This window comes from Lampris incognitus, chromosome 18 (genome assembly GCF_029633865.1).
Source record: "Lampris incognitus isolate fLamInc1 chromosome 18, fLamInc1.hap2, whole genome shotgun sequence".
In the NCBI taxonomy this organism is placed as follows: Eukaryota; Metazoa; Chordata; class Actinopteri; order Lampriformes; family Lampridae; genus Lampris; species Lampris incognitus.
The window spans coordinates 42,922,405-42,947,487 of record NC_079228.1 but is presented as its reverse complement, the minus strand read 5'-3'; the positions used below and the strand labels follow the sequence as shown (position 1 = coordinate 42,947,487).

General features: G+C 47.1%; 1 protein-coding gene across 1 annotated transcript; it reads left to right on the top strand.

Annotated features, from left to right (window-relative positions):
• Positions 1 to 1,790: 1,790 nt before the first annotated feature.
• On the top strand, positions 1,791 to 24,191 carry slc25a32a (solute carrier family 25 member 32a). Its single transcript, XM_056298889.1, has 7 exons — positions 1,791 to 2,136; positions 3,846 to 3,996; positions 7,855 to 7,940; positions 15,806 to 15,960; positions 18,308 to 18,421; positions 18,545 to 18,690; positions 24,065 to 24,191. Exons 1-7 carry the CDS (start codon positions 1,950 to 1,952, stop codon positions 24,189 to 24,191), a joined length of 966 nt encoding a protein of 321 aa, XP_056154864.1. The 5' UTR covers positions 1,791 to 1,949.
• Positions 24,192 to 25,083: the final 892 nt, after the last annotated feature.

Here is a 25,083-nt window from a genome sequence, read left to right as displayed (position 1 = left end):
TGCCCCCGGCGGGCTGACGGGCTCCGCTCCCGCTTACACCCTGAACGCACAGAAACGGACCCAATAAGAGAGAAATCCTCCATAGGCTACAGAGGGCGGGGCCAGAGCGCCTGTTACGGCCAACAGATCAGCTGGTCGCGGGTGGAGGCGGAATTGTGCGGAAGTTGCCCTCGTGTGTCTAATGAGGAAGAAGAGGAGGAGGAAGAAGAAGAAGAAGGCGGCAGGTAGTGATGAGTTTGAAGGAGTGAAGGTGTTGTGTCACATCAGACATGACAGAACCAGCTGGTAGAAGACCTTCACCAACACAGAGTCCTACATCAATAAGTACAACTCGGGTTCTACCAGGTCTTATGGTGGGTTCTGACCCAATAGCCCCACTGATTCTCATTCACTCTGAATGGAGCTCAGCACTCACCTCACCACCACCTACACAGACACACACCGGTCCACCAACACCTACACGCTGGTCCAGTAACACCTACACAGGACACACACTGATCCAGTATCGCCTACATAGACACACACTGGTCCAGTATCGCCTACACAGACACACACTGGTCCAGTATCGCCTACACAGGACACATACTGATCCAGTATCGACAACATAGACACACACTGGTCCAGTATCGCCTACATAGACACACACTGGTCCAGTAACACCTACACAGGACACACACTGGTCCAGTACCACCTACACAGGACACACACTGGTCCAGTAACACCTACACAGGACACACACTGGTCCGGTACCACCTACACAGGACACACATTGGTCCAATACCACCTACACAGGACACACACTGGTCCGGTACCAGTTACACAGACACACACTGGTCCAGTATCGCCAACATAGACACACACTGGTCCAGTATCGCCTACACAGGACACATACTGATCCAGTATCACCTACATAGACACACACTGGTCCAGTATCGCCAACATAGACACACACTGGTCCAGTAACACCTACACAGGACACACACTGGTCCAGTACCACCTACACAGGACACACACTGGTCCAGTAACACCTACACAGGACACACACTGGTCCGGTACCACCTACACAGGACACACATTGGTCCAATACCACCTACACAGGACACACACTGGTCCGGTACCAGTTACACAGACACACACTGGTCCAGTACCACCTACACAGGACACACATTGGTCCGGTACCAGTTACACAGACACACACTGGTCCAGTACCACCTACACAGGACACACACTGGTCCGGTACCAGTTACACAGACACACACTGGTCCAGTACCACCTACACAGGTCACACATTGGTCCGGTACCAGCTACACAGGACTGGTGCAGCAGATTCAGGACTGAATGCTTGGTGCTGTGTACTATATACACTGAATTCTCTGCTGCTTCACCCACCCGCATCTTTCATGGCTGCGTTCTGCCAACATGAGGAGTGGTCCACCGTCCATGCTCACGTGGCCACGACTCGCGTGTCATGTCGGGGGTTGCGCGTGTGGTCCCGCCCGGATAGTCCGCTAGCACATATGAAGCGCCACGCGGGCTACAGGTTAAACACGTCTGTCGCTTCCGTCATGAAAGCCACCGACTGGAACAGCGATGCTCACTGGCAGTGCTGCGCTGGTTGTGTGGCTGCTTTTAACTCTTGTGAGTCCACTTCATGTGCTTCTGTTTGCATGTGATCTAGAGCTGATCTAGATCGTGTGCTCCTGTTTGTTTTACTGCACGCATCTTTTGCCAGTCTGAGTTGTACTCGATGCGCATGCGCAGGGGTGCTGCAGCGTGTTTATCAGCAGCTTGACGCGCAGCAGATCCGTGTTCGTGCGTCGTGGAGGTCATGTCGCTGTCAGGCCTGCAGAACTGAAGACGTGCCGCGTCAGGCTGACCTGCTGCTTCAGCGGTGCTGGTTCGGAAACACGCCGCCGTCCGCGACACCAGCTCCGTACAGGGACGCCATCATGGCCGGAGGAGCCGCCAAGCAGCAGCTGTCGGTAACGGAGTTCGCTGCAGGCTGGAGGACGGCGGACAAGCTCAGGTGTCTACTGGGTCACGTCCGGTACCAGGACCTGGCGGCCGGCCTGAGCGGAGGAGTCATCTCCACTCTAGTCCTGCACCCGCTGGACTTGCTCCGGATCCGCTTCGCAGGTACGTCGTCATTACAGCGCCTCAGCAGCGGTGCTGTGGTGCGTGTGCACGCCCCTAGTGCGCCAGCGCGTGCGTGAGTCCCTGCAGGCTGAGTCAGGCTGAAATATTTTGACCCAATTTCCTTCAACAACTGTTTCCATCCAACTCAACTGTGTCACGTCAGAGTCCCCTAATCCAGCAGGAACCAGGTTCCAGTCAGAGGAGGGTCCGGTCCTGTTCAGATGCAGGACCTGGACAGGTTCAGGTCCTGGTCAGATGCAGGTCCTGGTCAGGTTCAGCTCCTGCTCAGATGCGGGTCCTTGTCAGGTTCAGGTCCTGGTCAGGTTCAGGTCCTGGTCAGGTTCAGGTCCTTGTCAGCTTTAGGTCCTGGTCAGATGCAGGTCCTGGTCAGGTTCAGGTCCTGGTCAGATGCAGGTCCTGGTCAGGTTCAGGTCCTGGTCAGATGCAGGTCCTGGTCAGGTTCAGCTCCTGCTCAGATGCAGGTCCTGGTCAGGTTCAGGTCCTGGTCAGATGCAGGTCCTTGTCAGGTTCAGCTCCTGCTCAGATGCAGGTCCTGGTCAGGTTCAGGTCCTGCTCAGATGCAGGTCCTGGTCAGGTTCAGGTCCTGGTCAGATGCAGGTCCTGGTCAGGTTCAGCTCCTGCTCAGATGCAGGTCCTGGTCAGGTTCAGGTCCTGCTCAGATGCAGGTCCTGGTCAGGTTCAGGTCCTTGTCAGGTTCAGGTCCTGGTCAGATGCAGGTCCTGGTCAGGTTCAGGTCCTTGTCAGGTTCAGGTCCTGGTCAGGTTCAGGTCCTGGTCAGATGCAGGTCCTGGTCAGGGTTCAGGTCCTGGTCAGGTTCAGGTCCTTGTCAGGTTCAGGTCCTGGTCAGATGCAGGTCCTGGTCAGGGTTCAGGTCCTGGTCAGGTTCAGGTCCTTGTCAGGTTCAGGTCCTGGTCAGATGCAGGGCAGGGCAGCTTCTCATATAGGACAGGGAACTGATGGACATGAGGGAAGACATGGTGCTGAGGAGACGGACATGAAGGACAAACGAACGATTCCAGCAATGTGACATTGTGTGGTGCTCCTGCTGATGACACATGTCACATGAAGTAAACTCAAGTCTCACCATTCACCGCCAGCTTGTATCTTTCATTAATACTTTGTACTGCTAGTTTAGGATTTATTGTGCTGTTGTATGTTTCTACATGTTTGATCAGAATCAGAATCAGAATGCTTTATTCATCCCCAGGGGGAAATTGGGTACTGTAACGTAGATTTAACTGCATGGTGAGGTTCAGAACATAGAGGACATGTTAAAGGCTGAGGTTTTATGTTGGCATGGCTCAGGGCAGTGGAACAGATAACACACACACACACACACACACACACACACACAGAACAGAATATATCTGTCATTACCATGGGGGGGGGGGCATAGTCAGCGTCAGCTGGATCTTCTGTGTGTGTGTGTGTGTGTGTGTGTGTGTGTGTGTGTGTGTGTGTGTGTGTGTGTGAACATTGCACCAATCACTGTAATTATTTCACAGCCAGCTAGATGTTCAGAATAGAATTGGACCTCCAGCTGACAGGTGGGCATCTGTTGAAGGAACTTCTACAGTAGATATGTCATGATGCACATGAACCCATCCTGTCTGTCTCTGGTTTACATCCTCTGTGTGTGTGTGTGTGTGTGTGTGTGTGTGTGTGTGTGTACGCGTGTGTGTCCTCAGTGAGTGACGGTCTTCACATGCGTCCTCAGTATGACGGCTTGGTGGACTGCATGCGGTCTATCTGGCGGCTGGAGGGCATGCGGGGACTCTATCAAGGCGTCACGCCAAACATGTGGGGAGCAGGAACCTCTTGGGGACTCTACTTCCTGTTGTGAGTTCAATTGCTTTCCATTATGCCTGAGAAACGGTGAGGAGTGAACAGGAGAAACTGTTTAAGATGTTTCAACAAACTCACCCTAAACCATACCTGAGAACCCTTCATTCAACCTAAACCATACCTGAGAACCCTTCATTCAACCTAAACCATACCTGAGAACCCTTCATTCAACCTAAACCATACCTGAGAACCCTTCATTCAACCTAAACCACACCTGAGAACCCTTCATTCAACCTAAACCATACCTGAGAACCCTTCATTCAACCTGAACCACACCTGAGAACCCTTCATTCAACCAAAACCACACCTGAGAACCCTTCATTCAACCTAAACCATACCTGAGAACCCTTCATTCAACCTGAATCACACCTGAGAACCCTTCATTCAACCAGAACCACACCTGAGAACCCTTCATTCAACCTAAACCATACCTGAGAACCCTTCATTCAACCTAAACCATACCTGAGAACCCTTCATTCAACCTAAACCACACCTGAGAACCCTTCATTCAACCTAAACCACACCTGAGAACCCTTCATTCAACCTAAACCATACCTGAGAACCCTTCATTCAACCTAAACCATACCTGAGAACCCTTCATTCAACCTAAACCACACCTGAGAACCCTTCATTCAACCTAAACCATACCTGAGAACCCTTCATTCAACCTAAACCATACCCGAGAACCCTTCATTCAACCTGAACCACACCTCAGAACCCTTCATTCAACCTGAACCACACCTGAGAACCCTTCATTCAACCAGAACCACACCTGAGAACCCTTCATTCAACCTAAACCATACCTGAGAACCCTTCATTCAACCTGAACCACACCTGAGAACCCTTCATTCAACCTGAACCACACCTGAGAACCCTTCATTCAACCAGAACCACACCTGAGAACCCTTCATTCAACCTAAACCATACCTGAGAACCCTTCATTCAACCTAAACCACACCTGAGAACCCTTCATTCAACCTAAACCATACCTGAGAACCCTTCATTCAACCTAAACCACACCTGAGAACCCTTCATTCAACCTAAACCACACCTGAGAACCCTTCATTCAACCTAAACCATACCTGAGAACCCTTCATTCAACCTAAACCATACCTGAGAACCCTTCATTCAACCTAAACCATACCCGAGAACCCTTCATTCAACCTGAACCACACCTCAGAACCCTTCATTCAACCTGAACCACACCTGAGAACCCTTCATTCAACCAAAACCACACCTGAGAACCCTTCATTCAACCTAAACCATACCTGAGAACCCTTCATTCAACCTGAACCACACCTGAGAACCCTTCATTCAACCAGAACCACACCTGAGAACCCTTCATTCAACCTAAACCATACCTGAGAACCCTTCATTCAACCTAAACCACACCTGAGAACCCTTCATTCAACCTAAACCATACCCGAGAACCCTTCATTCAACCTAAACCACACCTGAGAACCCTTCATTCAACCTAAACCATACCCGAGAACCCTTCATTCAACCTAAACCATACCTGAGAACCCTTCATTCAACTTAAACCATACCTGAGAACCCTTCATTCAACCTAAACCATACCTGAGAACCCTTCATTCCAACCACACAAGGTTGAATCAGTTCATGTGGACACAATATTTATTGACAGAAACGTTTCATCATCATCTAAGTGAGCTCTTCAGTCTCAACTGACTGCAGGTATGCTGCCCTTATAAACAATACAGTGGCATAACGACCCAAATCAACGACCAGTTTCATATGCAAATATTGGTGTGACCATTAACTAGAGTTACAATGGCCATGTGTGCTACTCACAGAGGATTGGGGAATGTTGCAGTCACAGCATTGTAAGATGGTGACAGATCTGTCACCATCTTACAATGCTGACTGTGAAGGCAGGGTTGTCCCATCTCAGGGGCAGAAAACCTTTTTGTTATTAGTTGGAATTGTTTAAAATGTGTTTCCCTAACATGTTTATATGTTCATATGTGGTGAGGAAGTGTAGCTCTTTTTCAGGGTCACTGAGGCTGCAGTGACAGCACAGCCTTTGCCCTGCAGGGGGCAGGTTTTTCTGTGTCTCCCTTTTCAATAGCAAGGCTGTGCTCACTCAGTCTGCACACAGTCACGGTTCTTTGCAGTTGTTGATCAGTCACCATGCTCAAATAATCGGCTATGTTGGACTGTCCATTTAGAGCCAGTCAGCACTGCATGTTGCTCTGTGTTTGTGTTTACAATGTTTGATGTAGTTTTGTTTTAACTGTTTGCTAATGTGATTGGGTCTGGTTGGTGATGTGTTGTGTCGCTGAGGTGTGTTAATAGAGCAGGTTTGTGCTCTCAGCCTCAGGGCCAGTTGAGTAAGGGGGTTCCTATTAGTATTCAGCTCTTGGCATTGCAGAACTTGGTGATGGTACAAGAGCGGGTCACTTAGATTTACATGTGTCCAAAAGTTCATTGCTCTTGTTTGTATGTTTAGTGTTAGTGGGTATTGGCCTCATTCTGCCCTGCATGCATTGTTTGTAGTTTTCCTCTGGACATGTAGGAGGATCTTACAGAAATCTGCATGCGGGGTCTCAGTAGGGTGTTTATCCCACTGAGTAAAGTCTTGTGTTATAAATGGACCCCACACCTCACTGCCATAGAGTGCAATTGGTTCAGTAACACACTCAATTGTTTTTAACCAAATTCTAACTGGTATTTCTGTTTGTATATATTTTTTTATGGCGTAGAAAACTCGGCATGCTGTCCCTCTCATCTCATGAACTGCTTCATGAAAATGTCCAGTTGAACTTAGTTTTAATCCTAGACAGGTGTAGTGTGTGCAGTACTCTACGTTTTGTACCAGTTGAGAATTTAGGTAGAGCGTCCTGAGATCTGGATCTTTGGAACATCATTATTTTGGTCTTTTTGGGGTTTACTGTCAGGGCCCAGGTCTGGCAGTAATGTTGTAGCAGATCCAAGCTCTACTGTAGGCCATCTGCTGTGGGGGACATCAGAACCAGATCATCTGCAAAGAGTAGGCATTTCACCTCCTGGTTGTGGAGACTGACCCCGGGGACAGAGGACTTTTCTGGTATAATAGCCAGTTCATTGATGTAGATATTGAAGAGTGCAGGGCTGAGGTTACAGCCCTGAGGGACACCTCACCCTTAGGTAAAGAATTCTGTTCTCTTTTTCTTTTTTTTTTTGCCAATTTTTATGCTGCACATATTGCCAGAATACACTGATTTAATACTATCATATGTTTTACCTCTACACCACTCTCTAACTTTGTAGAACAGTTCTGCATGCCAAATGCAATCAAAAGCTTTTTGGAAGTCAGTAAAACAGACATACATTTTTGTTTTATTTTGTGTTATATGTTTATCAATTAGGGTATGTAGGGTGTAAATATGATCAGTTGTGCGGTGTTTTGGTATAAATTAAGTTTAGCTTTTGCTCAGGACATGGTGCTTGGTAAGGAAGTTCAGAAGTCTGGCATTTATAATACTACAGAAAACCTCCCCCAGATCACTGTTCACACAGATGCCTCGGTAATTATTAGGGTCGAATTTGTCTCCGCTTTTATAGATTGGGGTTATAAGTCCATGATTCTAGATGTAAGGAAAATAGCCTACACTCAGAACCAAATTGAATAGTTTTAATATAGCCAATTGGAATTTCTTGTTCATATTTTTTAACATTTTATTCAAGATGCCATCAGGTCCACAAACTTTTTTAGATTTGAGAGCCTGCAGTCTCTTAAGGAGTTCCTGCTCATAACCGGGGAGTCTAATGGATTCTAATTGTCTTTTATAGCTAGCGCCAGTTTAGTCAACGTCTCATGAATTTGGGATTGCTTGCTCTCTCTCTCTGTAGTTACAATGCCATCAAGGCCTACACTCAGGAGGGCAGAGCGACAGAACTCGGTGCTCTGGAACATCTGATGTCTGCTGCTGAAGCCAGTATGTCAACTTGCTGTTCCTTCATATAGAAACCGCCAGTACAACTACAATACAACATGATATATTAACACTATACCTACAGCTGTCATTTGTAATACATGTCTATCGAGCTATATTATATATAGTAACTATTATTATAATTGTTATTATTATAGATGCATATGTAAATTTGCCCCCCCCACCCCCTCTCTGTGTGGGAGGTGCAAGAACATGTCTTGCTCCTTTTGCTTGTACTTTAATGGTATAGGCTTATTATGAAACCTATAACCTATTAGATTTGACGGGTGTGTGTTTAACCACAGACAGACAGACAGACAGACAGGCAGGCAGGCAGACAGACAGGCAGGCAGGCAGGCAGGCAGGCAGGCAGGCAGACATTCACAGGGAGCATTCAGACTGTTTGTGGGCTCTTCTCCAGTCATTCAGGAACAGACTGATAAAAGCGTGGCCTCTGTCTAGGAGGTTGGACACAGCAGTAAAGCCACCAGCAGGCTTTCCAGATCCAGGAACATGTTTCACAGTAAGGACACAGTAACTTGATCCTCCTGGCACACGGCTTACTTTCATTTTAATACTGAGCCAAACCAGGATGAAGTGCTGCCCTGGTTTCTCTATTTGGACCTCTGGACCTTCTCCTCAGTTAACTGGTCAGATACCCACACCCAGCAGGACAGCAGAAGAAAGCTTTAAATGGAGGCTATAGTCAACATCATCCATTTGCGTTTAATGCAAATGTGACTGTTCATTGTCATGTTACATGTCATTTTACATTTTGCAGTCCTTTACCTAATTCTTAATGCTAAAAAATAAAAAAGAGAAATGGTCAGCCATTATAGAGTGACTGACAGATAGATTTATGATAGCTGATGGATAAATGATAGCAATAGAAAGAAGAGCCTGCTAACAGATTTCGTTTTTAAAAAGGTGGAAACAGTAATTTTTCTGCAGTTCAATCATTAGTTCAGCGCAGCTGCAGCTAAACAGGAGGGCTTTAGCTAGCATGAGCTATGTTAGCTAGCGTTAGCTACATTAGCTAGCTTTAGCTGTAGCTTGATGAGCTCAGATCCATAACACCAGTCAGCAACTTCCCAACAATCTAAGTTTGTTAAAGGGAAATTCTCAACCTTATTTCATCTCTATAAAACACACAATACTTGTCAGCATTGTGTGTTACTGTATCTTACTACAGAGAACTGGATTACTTCAGTCATCCGCTGATGTCAGTGGATGATGGATGAACCATAAATCTGATTGGCTGATTGGTTTTTTTAATCTCCACCAAAGAGAAGCTGTCCTGTAATGCATGTTGGTACATGTGGGCAGTGTAGAAGAAGCTCTTTTGGCAGGAGAACATTGATTTGTCTGTCAAAATGAACTGCATGGATTCAGTTATTGATATAGTAGATGGATAGATAACCGCTTTCTTGATCTCCTGAGGGAAATTGCAATGTAACAGTGGCAACATAAAAACACTGTCGAACTTTACAAAAAAATACAGATATAGAGCTTTACATGGTACCACCAACATAGATGCACACGATCTATGTAGCTTAAATATTAAACACAGTCTTATTAGCTGTTCAGTTGGTAAAAACAAAAAATTTGAAACAACAGCACAGTAACATGTAGGAAACATTTAGAAGTCATCAAACCTTTAGCAGGTCATAGAAACGAGGACCCTGACCCTGGTTTGGCTCAAAATTGATAAAGAACCAAAGTTGTGTGTCTAATGAAAGACCAGATAGAGTCTTCCCACAGTCTGAAAGACCAGATACAGTCTTCCCACAGACTGTATCTACCAGACAGTCTGAAAGACCGAATAGTCTTCCCACAGTCTGAAAGACCAGATAGTCTTCCCACAGTCTGAAAGAGCAGATAGTCTTCCCACAGTCTGAAAGACCAAATAGAGTCTTCCCACAGTCTGAAAGACCAGATAGTCGTCCCACAGTCTGAAAGACCAGATAGTCTTCCCATAGTCTGACAGACCAGATAGTCTACCCACAGTCTGAAATACCAGATAGTCTTCTCACTGCCTGAAAGACCAGCTAGAGTCATCCCACCATCTGAAAGACCAGATAGTCTTCCCACAGTCTGAAAGACCAGATAGTCGTCCCACAGTCTGAAAGACCAGATAGTCGTCCCACAGTCTGAAATACCAAATGGTCTCACCACAGTCTGAAAGACCAGATAGTCATACCACAGTCTGAAAGACCAGACAGTGTCTTCCCACAGTGTGAAAGAGCAGATAGTCCCCCCACAGTCTGAAACACCAGATAGAGTCTTCCCACTGTCTGAAAGAGCAGATAGTCTTCCCACAGTCTGAAAGACCAGATAGTCTTCCCACAGTCTGAAAGACCAAATAGAGTCTTCCCACGGTCTAAAAGACAAGACAGTCTTCCCACAATCTGAAAGATCAGCTAGTCTTCCCCAGTCTGAAAGAGCAGATAGTATTCCCACTGTCTGAAAGAGCAGATAGTCTTCTCACAGTCTGAAAGACCAAATAGAGTCTTCCTACAGTCTGAAAGACCAGATAGTCTTCCCACTGCCTGAAAGACCAGCTAGAGTCATCCCACCATCTGAAAGACCAGATAGTCTTCCCACAGTGTGAAAGACCAGATAATCGTCCCACACTCTGAAAGACAAAATAGTCTCACCAGACAGTCTGAAAGACCAGATAGTCTTACCACAGTCTGAAAGACCAGACAGAGTCTTCCCACAGTCTGAAAGAGCAGATAGTCTTCCCAAAGTCTGAAAGACCAGATAGAGTCTTCCCACGGTCTGAAAGAGCAGGTAGTCTTCCCACTGTCTGAAAGACCAAATAGAGTCTTCCCACAAACTAAAAGACCAGATAGTCTTCCCACTGCCTGAAAGACCAGCTAGAGTCGTCCCACCATCTGAAAGACCAGATAGAGGCTTCCCACAGTCTGAAAGACCAGCTATAGTCTTCCCACCATCTGGAAGACCAGATAGTCTTCCCACAATCTGAAAGAGCAGGTAGTCTTCCCACAGTCTTACAGACAGTATAGTGTCCGAACAGTCTGAAAGACCAGATAGTCGTCCCACAGTCTGAAAGACCAGATAGGTTGTTGCCACAGTCTGGAAGACCGGATAGGTTCTTCTCACAGTGTGAAAGACCAGATAGAGTCTTCTGTCAATCTGAAAGACCAAATAGTCTTTCCACAATCTGAAAGACCAGCTAGAGTCTTCCCACAATCTGAAAGACAAGATTTTCTTCCCACAGCCTGAAACACTAGATAGAGTCTTCCCACAGTCTGAAAGACCAGATAGTCCTCCCGCAGTCTGACAGACCAGATAGTCTTCCCATAGTCTTACAGACCATATAGTGTCTTCACAGTCTGAAAGGCCAGATAGTCGTCCCACAGTCTGAAAAACCAGATAGGTTCTTCCTACAATCTCAAAGACCAGCTACAGTCCTCCCACAGTTTGAAAGACCAGATAGACTCTTCCCACGGTCTGAAAGACCAGATTGTCTTCCCACAGCCTGAAAGACCAGATAGAGTCTTCCCACAGTCTCAAAGACCAGCTATTCATCGCACAGTTTGAAAGACCAGATTGTCTTTCCACACTTTTAAAGACCAGATAGAGTCTTCCCACAATCTGAAAGACCAGATAGTCTTTCCACAATCTGAAAGATCAGATAGGCTTCCAACAGTCTGAAAGACCAGACAGTCGTCCTACAGTCTGAAAGTCCAGACAGAGTCTTCCCACAGTCTGAAATACCAGATAGTCTTCCCACAGTCTGAAAAAGCAGATAGCTTTCCCAATGTCTGAAATACCAGATAGTCTTCCCACAGTTTGAAAGACCAGGTAGAGTCTTCCCACAGTCTGAAATAGCAGATAGTCTTCCCACAGTCTTAAAGACCACATAGTCGTACCACAGTCTGAAAGACCAGACAGTCTGAAAGACCAGATAGTCTTCCCCACAGTCTGATCGACCAGATAGAGTATTCCCACAGTCTTAAAGACCAGATAGTCCTCCCACAGTCTGAAAGACCACCTAGAGACTTCCCACAGTCTGAAATACCAGACAGTCTTCCCACAGCCTGAAAGAACAAATAGTCTTCCCACAGTCTGAAAGACCACCTAGAGTCTTTCCACAGTCTGACAGACCACATACAGTCTTCACACAGTCTGAAATACCAGATAGTGTTCACAAAGCCTGAGAGACCAGAGAATGTCTTCCTACAGTCTCAAAGACCAGCTAGAGTCTTCCCACATTTTGAAAAACCAGATAGTCTCACCACAGTCTGAATGACCAGATAGTCGTCCCACAGTCTGAAAGACCATATATTCTTCCCACAGCCTAAAAGAAAAGAAAGTCTTCCCACAGTCTGAAAGAGCAGACATTCTTCCCACAGTCTGAAAGACCAGATAGTCTTCCCACAGTGAAACACCATACAGTCTTCCCACAGTCTGAAAGACCAGATAGTGTTCCCACAGTCTGAAAGACCAGATAGATTCTTCCCACAGTCTGAAAGACCAGCTAGAGTCTTCCTGCAGTCTGAAAGAGCAGATAGTCTTCCCATAGTCTGACAGACCAGATAGTCTTCCCACAGTCTGAAAGACCAGATAGTCTTCCCCACAGTCTGAAAGACCAGATGGAGTATTCCCACAGTCTGAAAGAGCAGATAGTCTTCCCAAAGTCTGAAAGACCAGATAGAGTCTTCCCACAGTCCAAAAGAGCAGATACTCTTCCCACAGTCTGAAAGACCAGATAGTCTTCCAACAGTGAAAGATCATATAGTCTTCCCACTGTCTGAAAGACCAGATAGAGTCTTCCCACTGTCTGAAAGAGCAGATAGTCTTCCCACAGTCTGAAAGACCAAATAGATTCTTCCCACAGTCTAAAAGACCAGATAGTCTTCCCACTGCCTGAAAGACCAGCTAGAGTCGCCCCACCATCTGAAAGACCAGATAGAGTCTTCCCACAGTCTGAAAGACCAGATAGATTCTTCCCACAGTCTGAAAGACCAGCTAGAGTCTTCCTGCAGTCTGAAAGAGCAGATAGTCTTCCCATAGTCTGACAGACCAGATAGTCTTCCCCACAGTCTGAAAGACCAGATAGAGTATCCCCATAGACTGAAAGAGCAGATAGTCTTCCCACAGTCTTACAGACCAGATAGTCTTCCCACAGTCTTACAGACCATATAGTCATCCCACAGTCTTACAGACCAGATAGTCTTCCCACAGTCTTACAGACCATATAGTGTCCGAACAGTCTGAAAGACCAGATAGTCGTCCCACAGTCTGAAAGACCAGATAGGTTGTTCCCGCAGTCTGGAAGACCAGATAGGTTGTTCCCGCAGTCTGGAAGACCAGATAGATTCTTCTCACAGTGTGAAAGACCAGATAGAGTCTTCTGTCAATCTGAAAGACCAAATAGTCTTCCCACAATCTGAAAGACCAGCTAGAGTCTTCCCACAATCTGAAAGACCAAACAGTCCTCCCGCAGTCTGACAGACCAGATAGTCTTCCCATACTCTTACAGACCATATAGTGTCTTCACAGTCTGAAAGACCAGATAGTCGTCCCACAGTCTGAAAAACCAGATAGGTTCTTCCTACAATCTCAAAGACCAGCTACAGTCCTCCCACAGTTTGAAAGACCAGATAGACTCTTCCCACGGTCTGAAAGACCAGATTGTCTTCCCACAGCCTGAAAGACCAGATAGAGTCTTCCCACAGTCTCAAAGACCAGCTATTCGTCGCACAGTCTGAAAGACCAGATTGTCTTACCACAATCAGAAAGATCAGATAGGCTTCCAACAGTCTGAAAGACCAGATAGTCATCCTACAGTCTGAAAGACCAGACAGAGTCTTCCCACAGTCTGAAATACCAGATAGTCTTCTCACAGTCTGAAAAAGCAGATAGTCTTCCCAATGTCTGAAATACCAGATAGTCTTCCCACGGTCTGAAATACCAGATAGTCTTCCCACAGTTTGAAAGACCAGGTAGAGTCTTCCCACGGTCTGAAATAGCAGATAGTCTTCCCACAGTCTTAAAGACCAGACAGCCTGAAAGACCAGATAGTCTTCCAACAGTCTGAAAGACCAGATGGTCTTCCCCACAGTCTGAACGACCAGATAGAGTATTCCCACAGTCTTAAAGACCAGATAGTCTTCCCACAGTCTGAAAGACCACCTAGAGTCTTTCCACAGTCTGACAGACCACATACAGTCTTCACACAGTCTGAAATACCAGATAGTATTCCCCACAGTATGAACGACCATATAGAGACTTCCCACAGTCTGAAATACCAGATAGTGTTCACAAAGCCTGAGAGACCAGAGAATGTCTTCCTACAGTCTCAAAGACCAGCTAGAGTCTTCCCACATTTTGAAAAACCAGATAGTCTCACCACAGTATGAATGACCAGATAGTCGTCCCACAGTCTGAAAGACCAGATGGGCTTCCCACAGTCCGAAAGACCAGATATAGGCTTCCCACAGTCCGAAAGACCAGATATAGGCTTCCCACAGTCTGAAAGACCAGATAGTCTTCCCACAGTCCGAAAGATCAGATATAGTCTTCCCACACTCTGAAAGACCAGATAGTCTTTCCACAGTCTTAAAGACCAGATAGTCTTCCCACAGTCCGAAAGACCAGATATAGGCTTCCCACAGTCTGAAAGACCAGATATAGTCTTCCCACTGTCTGAAAGACCAGATATAGGCTTCCCACAGTCTGAAAGACCAGATAGGCTTCCCACAGTCTGAAAGACCAGATAGGCTTCCCACAGTCTTAAAGACCAGATAGTCTTCCCACAGTCTGAAAGACCAGATATAGTCTTCCCACTGTCTGAACGTCCAGATAGGCTTCCCCATAGTCTGACAGACCAGATAGTCTTACCACAGTCTGAAAGACCAGATAGTCTTCCCACAGTCCGAAAGACCAGATATAGGCTTCCCACAGTCTGAAAGACCAGAAATAGTCTTCCCACTGTCTGAAAGACCAGATATAGGCTTCCCACAGTCTGAAAGACCAGATAGGCTTCCCACAGTCTGAAAGACCAGATAGGCTTCCCACAGTCCGAAAGACCAGATATAGGCTTCCCACAGTCTGAAAGACCAGATAGTCTTCCCACAGTCCGAAAGATCAGATATAGTCTTCCCACACTCTGAAAGACCAGATAGTCTTCCCACAGTCTTAAAGACCAGATAGTCTTCCCACAGTCCGAAAGACCAGATATAGGCTTCCCACAGTCTGAAAGACCAGAAATAGTCTTCCCACTGTCTGAAAGACCAGATATAGGCTTCCCACAGTCTGAAAGACCAGATAGGCTTCCCACAGTCTGAAAGACCAGATAGGCTTCCCACAGTCTTAAAGACCAGATAGTCTTCCCACAGTCTGAAAGACCAGATATAGTCTTCCCACTGTCTGAACGTCCAGATAGGCTTCCCCATAGTCTGACAGACCAGATAGTCTTACCACAGTCTGAAAGACCAGATAGTCTTCCCACAGTCCGAAAGACCAGATATAGGCTTCCCACAGTCTGAAAGACCAGAAATAGTCTTCCCACTGTCTGAAAGACCAGATATAGGCTTCCCACAGTCTGAAAGACCAGATATAGGCTTCCCACAGTCTGAAAGACCAGATAGTCTTCCCACAGTCCGAAAGATCAGATATAGTCTTCCCACACTCTGAAAGACCAGATAGTCTTCCCACAGTCTTAAAGACCAGATAGTAGTCTTCCCACAGTCTGAAGCTCCGACTGCTTCTACACCTCCTGCTGGTTTCTCCACATACTGTGTGTGCGTGTGCGTGTGTGTGTGTGTGTGTTTGTGTCTTTTTCTGTGTCTGTTTGTGTGTCTTTGTGTGTGTGTGTGTGTGTGTGTATGTGTTAGGTATCCTGACATTGTGTTTGACTAACCCGTTGTGGGTGACAAAGACCCGCTTGGTTCTTCAGTACAACACAGATCCAGACAGGAAGCAGTATAAAGGCATGATGGACGCCCTGATCAAGATCTATCAGTCTGAAGGCCTACCAGGACTCTACAGGGTAAACACACAAACACACACACACACACACACACACACACACACACACACACACACACACACACACACACACACACACACACACACACACACATGCATGTGCACACGTGCGTATGTGCAAACTCGATTTGTCGACCTTGAAGAGTAGAAATGAATAGGTGACCAGCTGTAGACACAGGAAAGGATATGTGTGACTGTGTGATTTGGTTCATGTGATTGTATTCTCTGAAACGGGACTGTGGTGCCCTCCTGATCACTGGAGCATCTAGTACGTTACAGTGCACGTGGTCAGCTTCAGAGATCGGCAGCTCTTTTTATGGGGTTCTCAAGTTAGGACGTTCCTCCAAACAACAGGTCTGGTTTGATGTGGTCTGGTCTACTTTACTGGTGAGGTCTCAGTCAGGGTTTGATGTGGTCTGGTCTACGTTACTGGTGAGGTCTCAGTCAGAGTTTGATGTGATCTGGTCTACTTTACTGGTGAGGTCTCAGTCAGAGTTTGATGTGATCTGGTCTACTGTATTGGTGAGGTCTCAGTCAGAGTTTGATGTGGTCTGGTCTACGTTACTGGTGAGGTCTCAGTCAGGGTTTGATGTGGTCTGGTCTACTTTACTGGTGAGGTCTCAGTCAGGGTTTGATGTGGTCTGATCTACTTTACTGGTGAGGTCTCAGTCAGAGTTTGATGTGATCTGGTCTACTGTATTGGTGAGGTCTCAGTCAGAGTTTGATGTGGTCTGGTCTACTTTACTGGTGAGGTCTCAGTCAGGGTTTGATGTGGTCTGGTCTACTTTAATGGTGAGGTCTCAGTCAGGGATTGATGTGGTCTGGTCTACTTTAATGGTGAGGTCTCAGTCAGGGTTTGATGTGGTCTGGTCTACTTTACTGGTGAGGTCTCAGTCAGGGTTTGATGTGGTCTGGTCTACTTTACTGGTGAGGTCTCAGTCAGGGTTTGATGTGGTCTGGTCTACTTTACTGGTGAGGTCTCAGTCAGGGTTTGATGTGGTCTGGTCTACTTTACTGGTGAGGTCTCAGTCAGGGTTTGATGTGGTCTGGTCTACTTTAATGGTGAGGTCTCAGTCAGGGTTTGACGTGGTCTGGTCTACTTTAATGGTGAGGTCTCAGTCAGGGTTTGATGTGGTCTGGTCTACTTTACTGGTGAGGTCTCAGTCAGGGTTTGATGTGGTCTGGTCTACTTTACTGGTGAGGTCTCAGTTAGGGTTTGATGTGGTCTGGTCTACTTTACTGGTGAGGTCTCAGTCAGGGTTTGATGTGGTCTGGTCTACTTTACTGGTGAGGTCTCAGTCAGGGTTTGATGTGGTCTGTTCTACTTTACTGGTGAGGTCTCAGTCAGGGTTTGATGTGGTCTGGTCTACTTTAATGGTGAGGTCTCAGTCAGGGTTTGATGTGGTCTGGTCTACTTTACTGGTGAGGTCTCAGTCAGGGTTTGACGTGGTCTGGTCTACTTTACTGGTGAGGTCTCAGTCAGGGTTTGACGTGGTCTGGTCTACTTTACTGGTGAGGTCTCAGACCCTTATTAACGACACCTCAACAGAGTACCACACATCTGTCCAGTTTAACTTGTTCATTCACGGGGGAACTTAACAATCACATCATTCCCAGGTTTTATTTCTCTTTTAGCTCTGAAGACCTCCAAATTCTTTAGTTCAGTTGGAAATTGTAGATAATTGGCGTCCGGGTAGCGTAGCGGTCTATTCCGTTGCCTACCAACATGGGGATCGCTGGTTTGAATCCCCGTGTTACCTTTGGCTTGGTTGAGCGTCCCTACAGACACAATTGGCCGTGTCTGTGGCTGGGAAGACAGATGTGGGTATGTGTCCTGGTTGCTGCACTAGCGCCTCCTCTGGTCGGTTGGGGCACCTGTTCAGGGGGAGGGGGGACTGGGGGGAATAGCGTGATCCTCCCACGTGCTACGTCCCCCTGGTGAAACTCCTCACTGTCAGGTGAAAAGAAGCAGCTGGTGACTCCACATGTATGGGAGGAGGCATGTGGTAGTCTGCAGCCCTCCCCGGATCAGCAGAGGGGGTGGAGCAGCAGAGTGGGTGGAGCAGAGACCGGGACGGCTCGGAAGAGTGGGGTAATTGCGTAATTGCGAGGATACAATTGGAAGAAAAAAGAGGGAACCCCCCCCCAAAAAAAACAATGTAGATAAATACTTTCACAGAAAAAGAAATGGCCTATTTGAATGTATTTTAATGTCACTTTGCAGCACAACAAACGATTTTTCTGTGTGTGTGTGTGTGTGTGTGTGTGTGTGTGTGTGTGTGTGTGTGTGTGTGTGTGTGTGTGTGCGCGCGCACGTGTGTGTGTTTTAATTTGAAAAAAACTGTCAGGGTTTTTTGCCTGGGCTTTTGGGAACATCTCAGGCTGCGCTGCAGTTTACGACCTACGAGGCACTGAAGAGAGAATTTAACTCCTACAAACACAATCCATCCGACACTCTACTGGTAATGCACACACACGCACGCACACACACACACACACGCACACACAAACGTGACAGTAGTTATAACAGGAAGGGTGATGATAGTGATATTGAGGTGAAGATGTGTCTGTATCGTCTCTCTCAGTGTCCGTGGGAGTACATCACCATGGCAGCCATGTCTAAGATGTGTGCCGTGGCAGCAACATATCCCTATCAGGTGGTACGCACACGTCTGCAAGACCAGCACAACAACTACAGTGGATTGATGGACGTTGTCACACGAACATGGAGGTGTGTGTGTGTCTTTTCTAGCTTCCTAATCTAAAATTTCAATAATTAGGCAGCTGTCTCCTCCAAGAATGGCCACCTTAACGTGGCGGAGGGGTTTTGGTGTCCCAGTGATCCTGGGAGATTTGTTGTTGGGGGCAGTAGCTCCTGGTAGGGTCTCCCAAAGCAAATTGGTCCAAGGGGAGTGGCCAGACTAAGAGCGATTCCCAAGAAACCCAGCAAAATTACAACAGCAGAGCTAAAGCACCTCTCCAGGAAAAGGGAAACCAGGGCCTATTCCTGGAGCCAGACCTGGGGCGGGAGCTCACCGGCGAGCATCTGGTGCCCGGCCCTTAGCCCATGGGGCCCAGTTGGAGCCAGCCCAAAAAAAACAACATGGAGCCACCACCCCGTGGACCCACCACACACAGGGATGAGCATTGGCGTAGGGTGCAATGCAGGCTAGGTGGCAGGCAAAGGCGGGGACCAGGGCATGCTGACTGCTGGCATCACAGACCGGTCCTCGGGACATGGAATGTCACCTCTCTGGCAGGGAAGGAGCCTGAGCTGGTGTGGGAGGTGGAGCGGTACCAACTAGATATAGTTGGGCTCACCTCCACACATAGCATGGGCTCTGGTACCAAACACCTGGAGAGGGCCTTGACTCTTCACTTTTCTGGAGTTGGCCAAGGTGACAGGAGCCGGGCGGGTGTGGGATACTCACAAGTCCCCGTTCGAGCGCCGCTGTGTTGGAGTTGTCCCCAGGGATGTAGAGGGTCACCTCTACATGACTGTGAGTTGCTGGGGGGAAGGCTCTGACTGTTGTGTGTACTTATGTACCGAATAGCAGTTTGGAGTATCCGGACTTCTTGGAGTCTCTGGGTGGTGCCCTGGATAGGGTTTCACCTGGGGACTCTATAGTTTTGCTGGGGGACTTCAACGCTCACGTGGGCAATGATGAAGAAACCTGGAGGGGCGTGATTGAGAGGAACAGCCTCCCCGGTCTGAACCCGAGCGGTGCCTTGTTATTGGACTTCTTTGTGAGTCATGGATTGGCCATAACAAACACCATGTTCAAACAAGGTAGTTCATAAGTGTACTTGGTACCAGAACACCTTATGCCGAAGATCGATGATAGACTTTGTGGTCGTATCATCAGATCTGTGGCTGTATGTTTTGGACACTCAGGTGAAGAGAGGAACAAAGATGTCAACTGATCACCACCTGGTGGTGAGTTGGATCAGATGGCGGGGAAGGCTGCCGGACAAACCTGGCAAACCCAAACGTGTAGTGAGGGTGAACTGGGAACGTCTGGCGGCAGCCCCTGTCCGTGAGGTCTTCAACTTCCACCTCCGGAAGAAGTTCTCATGTATCCTGAGGGAGGCTGGGGACATGGAGTCTGAGTGGGCCATGTTCAAAGCCTCTATTGCAGATGCGGCCGGTAGGAGCTGTGGTCATAAAGTCATCGGTGCCTGTCGAGGTGGCACCCTAAGAACCAGGGGAGGGAAGCCGTCAGGGCTGAAGAAGGAGGCCTTTGGGGTATGGTTGGCCCAGCTCCTGAAGCAGCAGACAGGTACCGGGAGGCCAGAAGGGCTGCAACGTCAGCGGTCGTGGAAGCAAAAACTCGGGTGTGGGAGGAGTTCAGTGAGGTTATGGAGGAGGACTTTCGGTTGGCCTCAAGGAAGTTCTGGCAAACCATCTGGCGACTCAAGAAGGGGAAGCAGGGCTTGACTCAGGCTGTGTTCAGCCGGGAAGGGAACTGTTGACCCGGACTTGGGATGTTGTCGGGCGGTGGAAAGAACCCTTTGAGGTGCTCCCGAACCCGGCTAACACATCCTCAGTGGGGGAGCCTGAAGACTTGGGGGAAGCCCCACCCATATCCCTGGCAGAGGTTTCTGAGGTAGTTAAGAAGCTCCTCGATGGCAAGGTGCCGGGTTTGGATGAGACTCGCCCTGAGATGCCGAAGGCTGTGGACATCGTTGGGCTGTCTTGGCTGACATGCCTCTTCAGTGTCACTTGGAGGTTGGGAACAGTACCTGTGGAGTGGCAGACTGGGGTGGTGGTTCCCATATTTAAAAAAGGGGGACTGGAGGGTGTGCTCCAATTATCGGGGCATCACACTGCTCAGCCTCCCTAGGAAAGTCTACTTTACGGTGCTGGAAAGGAGGCTCTGACAAATTGTCGAACCTCGGATCCAGGAGGAACAATATGGATTCCATCCTAGGGTTATGTTTATTTCTCTCAATCAAGTCAGAGAAGTAAGCAGCTCTCGAATCTTTAATAGTTTGATTCAATTTGGATAATAACTCCTTCATATGGAGTTGATGAACTTCAAGAGCAGATTTTTTTCCCTCTGCGTTTGGCCTTCCTATATTCCCTTCTTTTTTGACGGATGTTTTCATTGATCCAAGGGGTTGTATTAATAACTGGGACATCCCTGGAAGTATATGGAGCCAAAAAAATCAAGGGCAGATGTACACAAATCATTAAACCAACTAACCTGGTTATTAATGTTGGCAAAGAGAGGAGGGCAGCTAGCCAGACTGGAAAAATAACTAGAAAACATGGCTGCTGACTGCTTATTAATGACGCGAGAGTTAAGTATACATTTCTGGGGTAGTGTCGTAGGTGGTAAAGAAGCATCAAAGGTAATACATTTATGGACAGAGACAAAATCGATCTTATTCAGGGAATTAAGAGACATGTTCAGGGTGAAAACTAAATCAAGGCTGTGCCCACGGTTCTGTGTGGGACCAGTGGCATGCTGCACAAGATTAAAAGATTTAGAAATGTTTAAAAAATCGATGACAAATGAGTTAAAAGGATTATCAATATAGATGTTAAAATCACCAACTATAATGGCCCTATCAAATGTAAGAACAAGAGACGACAATAGCTCAGAGAATTCATTAAGAAAACCTGTAGATGAATTGGGGGGTCGATAAATAATTATACAGCAAATTGGGTTGTCGCACACAATTTTAAAAGTTAATACTTCAAAACAATAGAAAAATCAGAAGTAAAAGTAACACAAGTGTAATGGTTCTTAAAGGCAGCTAACTATACCCCCACCACGACCTGTTAACCCGGATGCTTTCAGAACATTATAGCTGGTTGGGCAGAGCTCCACTAGAGGGCAGCACTCCCCAGGTTTAAGCCACGTCTCAGTAAGAAATAGAAAGTCAAGGTTGAGGGAAGTAATTAAATCATTGAGAATAACAGACTTATTTGACATGGACTGGGCACTTATAAAGAGCAAAAACAATTGGAACAAGGGGCTTAGTTGGACTGGAATCACTACAGCAGACTTATCAAATGATCTGGCCTGACAGTTGGAGACACATAGTGCAAAGGGTAGTGGGTATTACATCGTGGCCTAATCCTAACAGGAATATTGTTAAGAGCCATGGGATGAGAGAGGACCCACCTTTAGAAGAGCAGGATTACACAGGGCAACAGGTGATAATGAACTGGAGACGACATGTTTTATGTAACAAAGGTATTTTATATCTATATCTATGGAACTAACCTGGGGGGACTGTGTGGAGGGTAAATAGTCTTTCACGAATACCGGACCAAACAGCGTAATCAAAATTGGCTGCTAACATGCAGCTACCCAGCTTGTTGGAGTGGGTACCGCCTCTTCTAAAGAAGGATCAATATCAGTAATGCCCAAATTATGAGCTCTGCAGGCGGACTGGAGCCAAGTGTGGAGGCTGAGGATTCTGCTGAAGCACCCTACAAAAATTTTCCAGAAGAACTTAAAAAGGTTAAAAGGTTGTTAAAGTAATTTTTGGTTAGACTTTTTTTAGTTCAGACTGCTGACAAGCTGCATCATTAGTCCCCACATGCACTATCACTTGGTTGGTAGAGGATGGGAGTGAGCTAAGAAGCCCCAGGAGCTTAGCCAGGATGACGGGGATCGTGGCTCCAGGGAAACGGTGTGTAGCTGCGTTAAAGAAACGGATGTTCCCCTATTATGGAGTCACCCACTATTAATGTAGTTGGAGAGAAGCGCGGGACGAGGAGCTGATGGCTGTGGGTTCTCAGGGCTGGAGAGCGTATCATCTGTTTCTGCAGGCTGTGTTCATGTCACTGGCTGAAGGGGTGTCTGGGCTGGCAACTACGGTGACGAGACAGCAACAACAGATCTGCGAGAGGGATACCCTGCTGACTCGGGAAAGGAAGACTTCCATTTCTGAGCACGGCCTCTCTCAGAGTCCTACGACGGGAAGTAATTGACTGGGATGAGGGCCGATGATGTGGCTTTGCAGTAAAGCGGCAAGCCACCTGCTAGCCACAGGAGGTGTGGAAGCTGTGGTGTCAGCACACATCATGGTAGCGATGAAACGTTTGTCAGTAAACACTATCCAGTTTAACTGGTTCACCTTTCTGTGATGAAAGGTAAGGGAGGTGTTCTCCAAGCAGATGTTCCTTCTTGGGTTTAAATACAGTCTGAAAGAGACAAATATGAACTCGTGAATTTTATCTTGATTCATCCATTCATTCATCCTCAGCCGCTTTTCTGGGGTAGGGTCGCGGTGGCAGCAAGCTAAGTAGGGCACTCCAGACGTACCTCTCCCCAGCAACGCCCTCCAGCTCCTCCTCCTGGGGGATCCCAAGGCGTTCCCAGGCCAGATTGGACATGTAGTCCCTCCAGTGAGTTCTGGGTCTACCCCAGAGTCTCCTCCCAGTTGGCCGTGCCCGGAAAACCTCCAAAGGAAGGCACCCAGGAGGCATCCTAATCAGATGCCTGAATCAATCTGATCAACTAATCAGATGCCGGAAGGCAAAGCTCTCAATTTAGCAGTCAATCTTCGTTCCAACCCTCACCTAGGGTCATGAGCTTTGGGTAGTGACCGAAAGGGTGAGATCGCACAGTACACACAAGCAGCTGAAATTAGTTTCCTCTGTAGGGTGCTGGGCTCAGCCTTAGAGATGGGGCGAGGGGCTCGGGCATTCGGAGGGAGCTCGGAGTAGAGCTGCTGCTCCTTCGTGTCGAAAGGAGCCAGTTGAAGTGGTTTGGGCATCTGATTTTATCTTGAGACAAGCAAAAATGGCTATTTATGTAAGCAGAAAGAGGAAGAGTGATGACTCAGTAGACACTGATGTAAACTTGTTGTTTACTAGGATGGGGAAAGCCAGGATAATGATTGATTTTCATTATTACCAAGAAATAAAGGACGTAGATCAGTTCAGCATCATCTGGGCTCATGGTGATGTGTTGTGCTCTGTAGAAGGAAACCAACTTGTTTTTTCTGTGGAGTTGATGTGATTTATTTTTGAGTATTTATTTATTTGTGTCTTGAAGATGGTTGTATTTTTCTTCAAATGGCTTGTTGAATGATTACTTGTAAAAATAAAAATCAATCTCTCTCTCTCTCTCTCTCACTCTCAGTAATGAGGGAGCCACAGGCTTCTACAAGGGCATGGTTCCTAACTTGTTGCGAGTCCTCCCAGCCTGCTGCATCACCTTCCTGGTCTATGAGAACGTTTCTCGGTTACTCCTGGATCAGTACAAATGAAACCGGTTGTGTTTCTTCTATAGCCCAGGAGACTGCTAAACTGACATCAGATCAGTTTGCCACTGCATGTTAGCGAGACCTGAGGGTTGGCAAGAGCTGAAACTGTCCTCAGATCAGCCGGAAAAGAAAAAGCCATGGCAGAAATGCAGACACTTAAAAAAAATTTTATGTGATTGTGGGACAGCTGGATTGAATGACAGCTGACTGAAGATCCCTCTGCTGATTAGCTGGAGAATAGCTGACAGAACAGAACGGTGTCTCATCCATTGGTCTAGAGTTTGACTGTCAGCCTCCTTTAGAGGGCGCTCACTTCACCGGCAGTTTCTAATGGAGAATCAAACCATAAGCTTTTTATTCATGAGCAACGTGTTATTGGAGTTCACCTGGAAGAGGTGAGGAAATGTCCAGCTGTGGAAATCCAATTTCTGCAGTCAAAACAGCTGCTTGCACTCGCAAAATCCCTGTTAATGGAGCAATATATATTATGATGGCCTGCTGTTCAGGAGGAGATATGTCTTATTTTCTTGAAGACTCTAAAATGTGGTTTCCTCATTTCAAACAGGTTTGTATCAGGGCTAAAGATGTAAATAACAATGGCAAGGGAAACAGAAAGTCAGCAAATTGCTGTTTGTGTTCATTTTTTTTTCTTTTTCTTTGTGGTGGCTGATTTTTAAAGATACTACCACTACTACTACTACTACTACTACTTTCGGTTGTTCCCGTTAGGGGTCACAACAGTGGATCATCCGTTTCCATCTCTTCCTGTCCTCTGCATCTTCCTCTGTCACACCAGCCACCTGTATGTCCTCCCTCACCACCTCCATAAACCTCCTCTTTGGCCTTCCTCTTCTCCTCTTCCCTGGCAGCTCCATATTCAGCATCCTTCTCCCAA

What these genes read in the sequence shown, in the direction of transcription:
- slc25a32a (XM_056298889.1), top strand. Translation starts at nt 1,950, where the DNA reads ATGGCCGGAGGAGCCGCCAAGCAGCAGCTGTCGGTAACGGAGTTCGCT. An exon ending in GATGTCTGCTGCTGAAGCCA is followed by an intron (nt 7,941 to 15,805) that starts GTATGTCAACTT and finishes TGTATGTGTTAG; the next exon opens with GTATCCTGACATTGTGTTTG. An exon ending in GCCTACCAGGACTCTACAGG is followed by an intron (nt 15,961 to 18,307) that starts GTAAACACACAA and finishes AAAAACTGTCAG; the next exon opens with GGTTTTTTGCCTGGGCTTTT.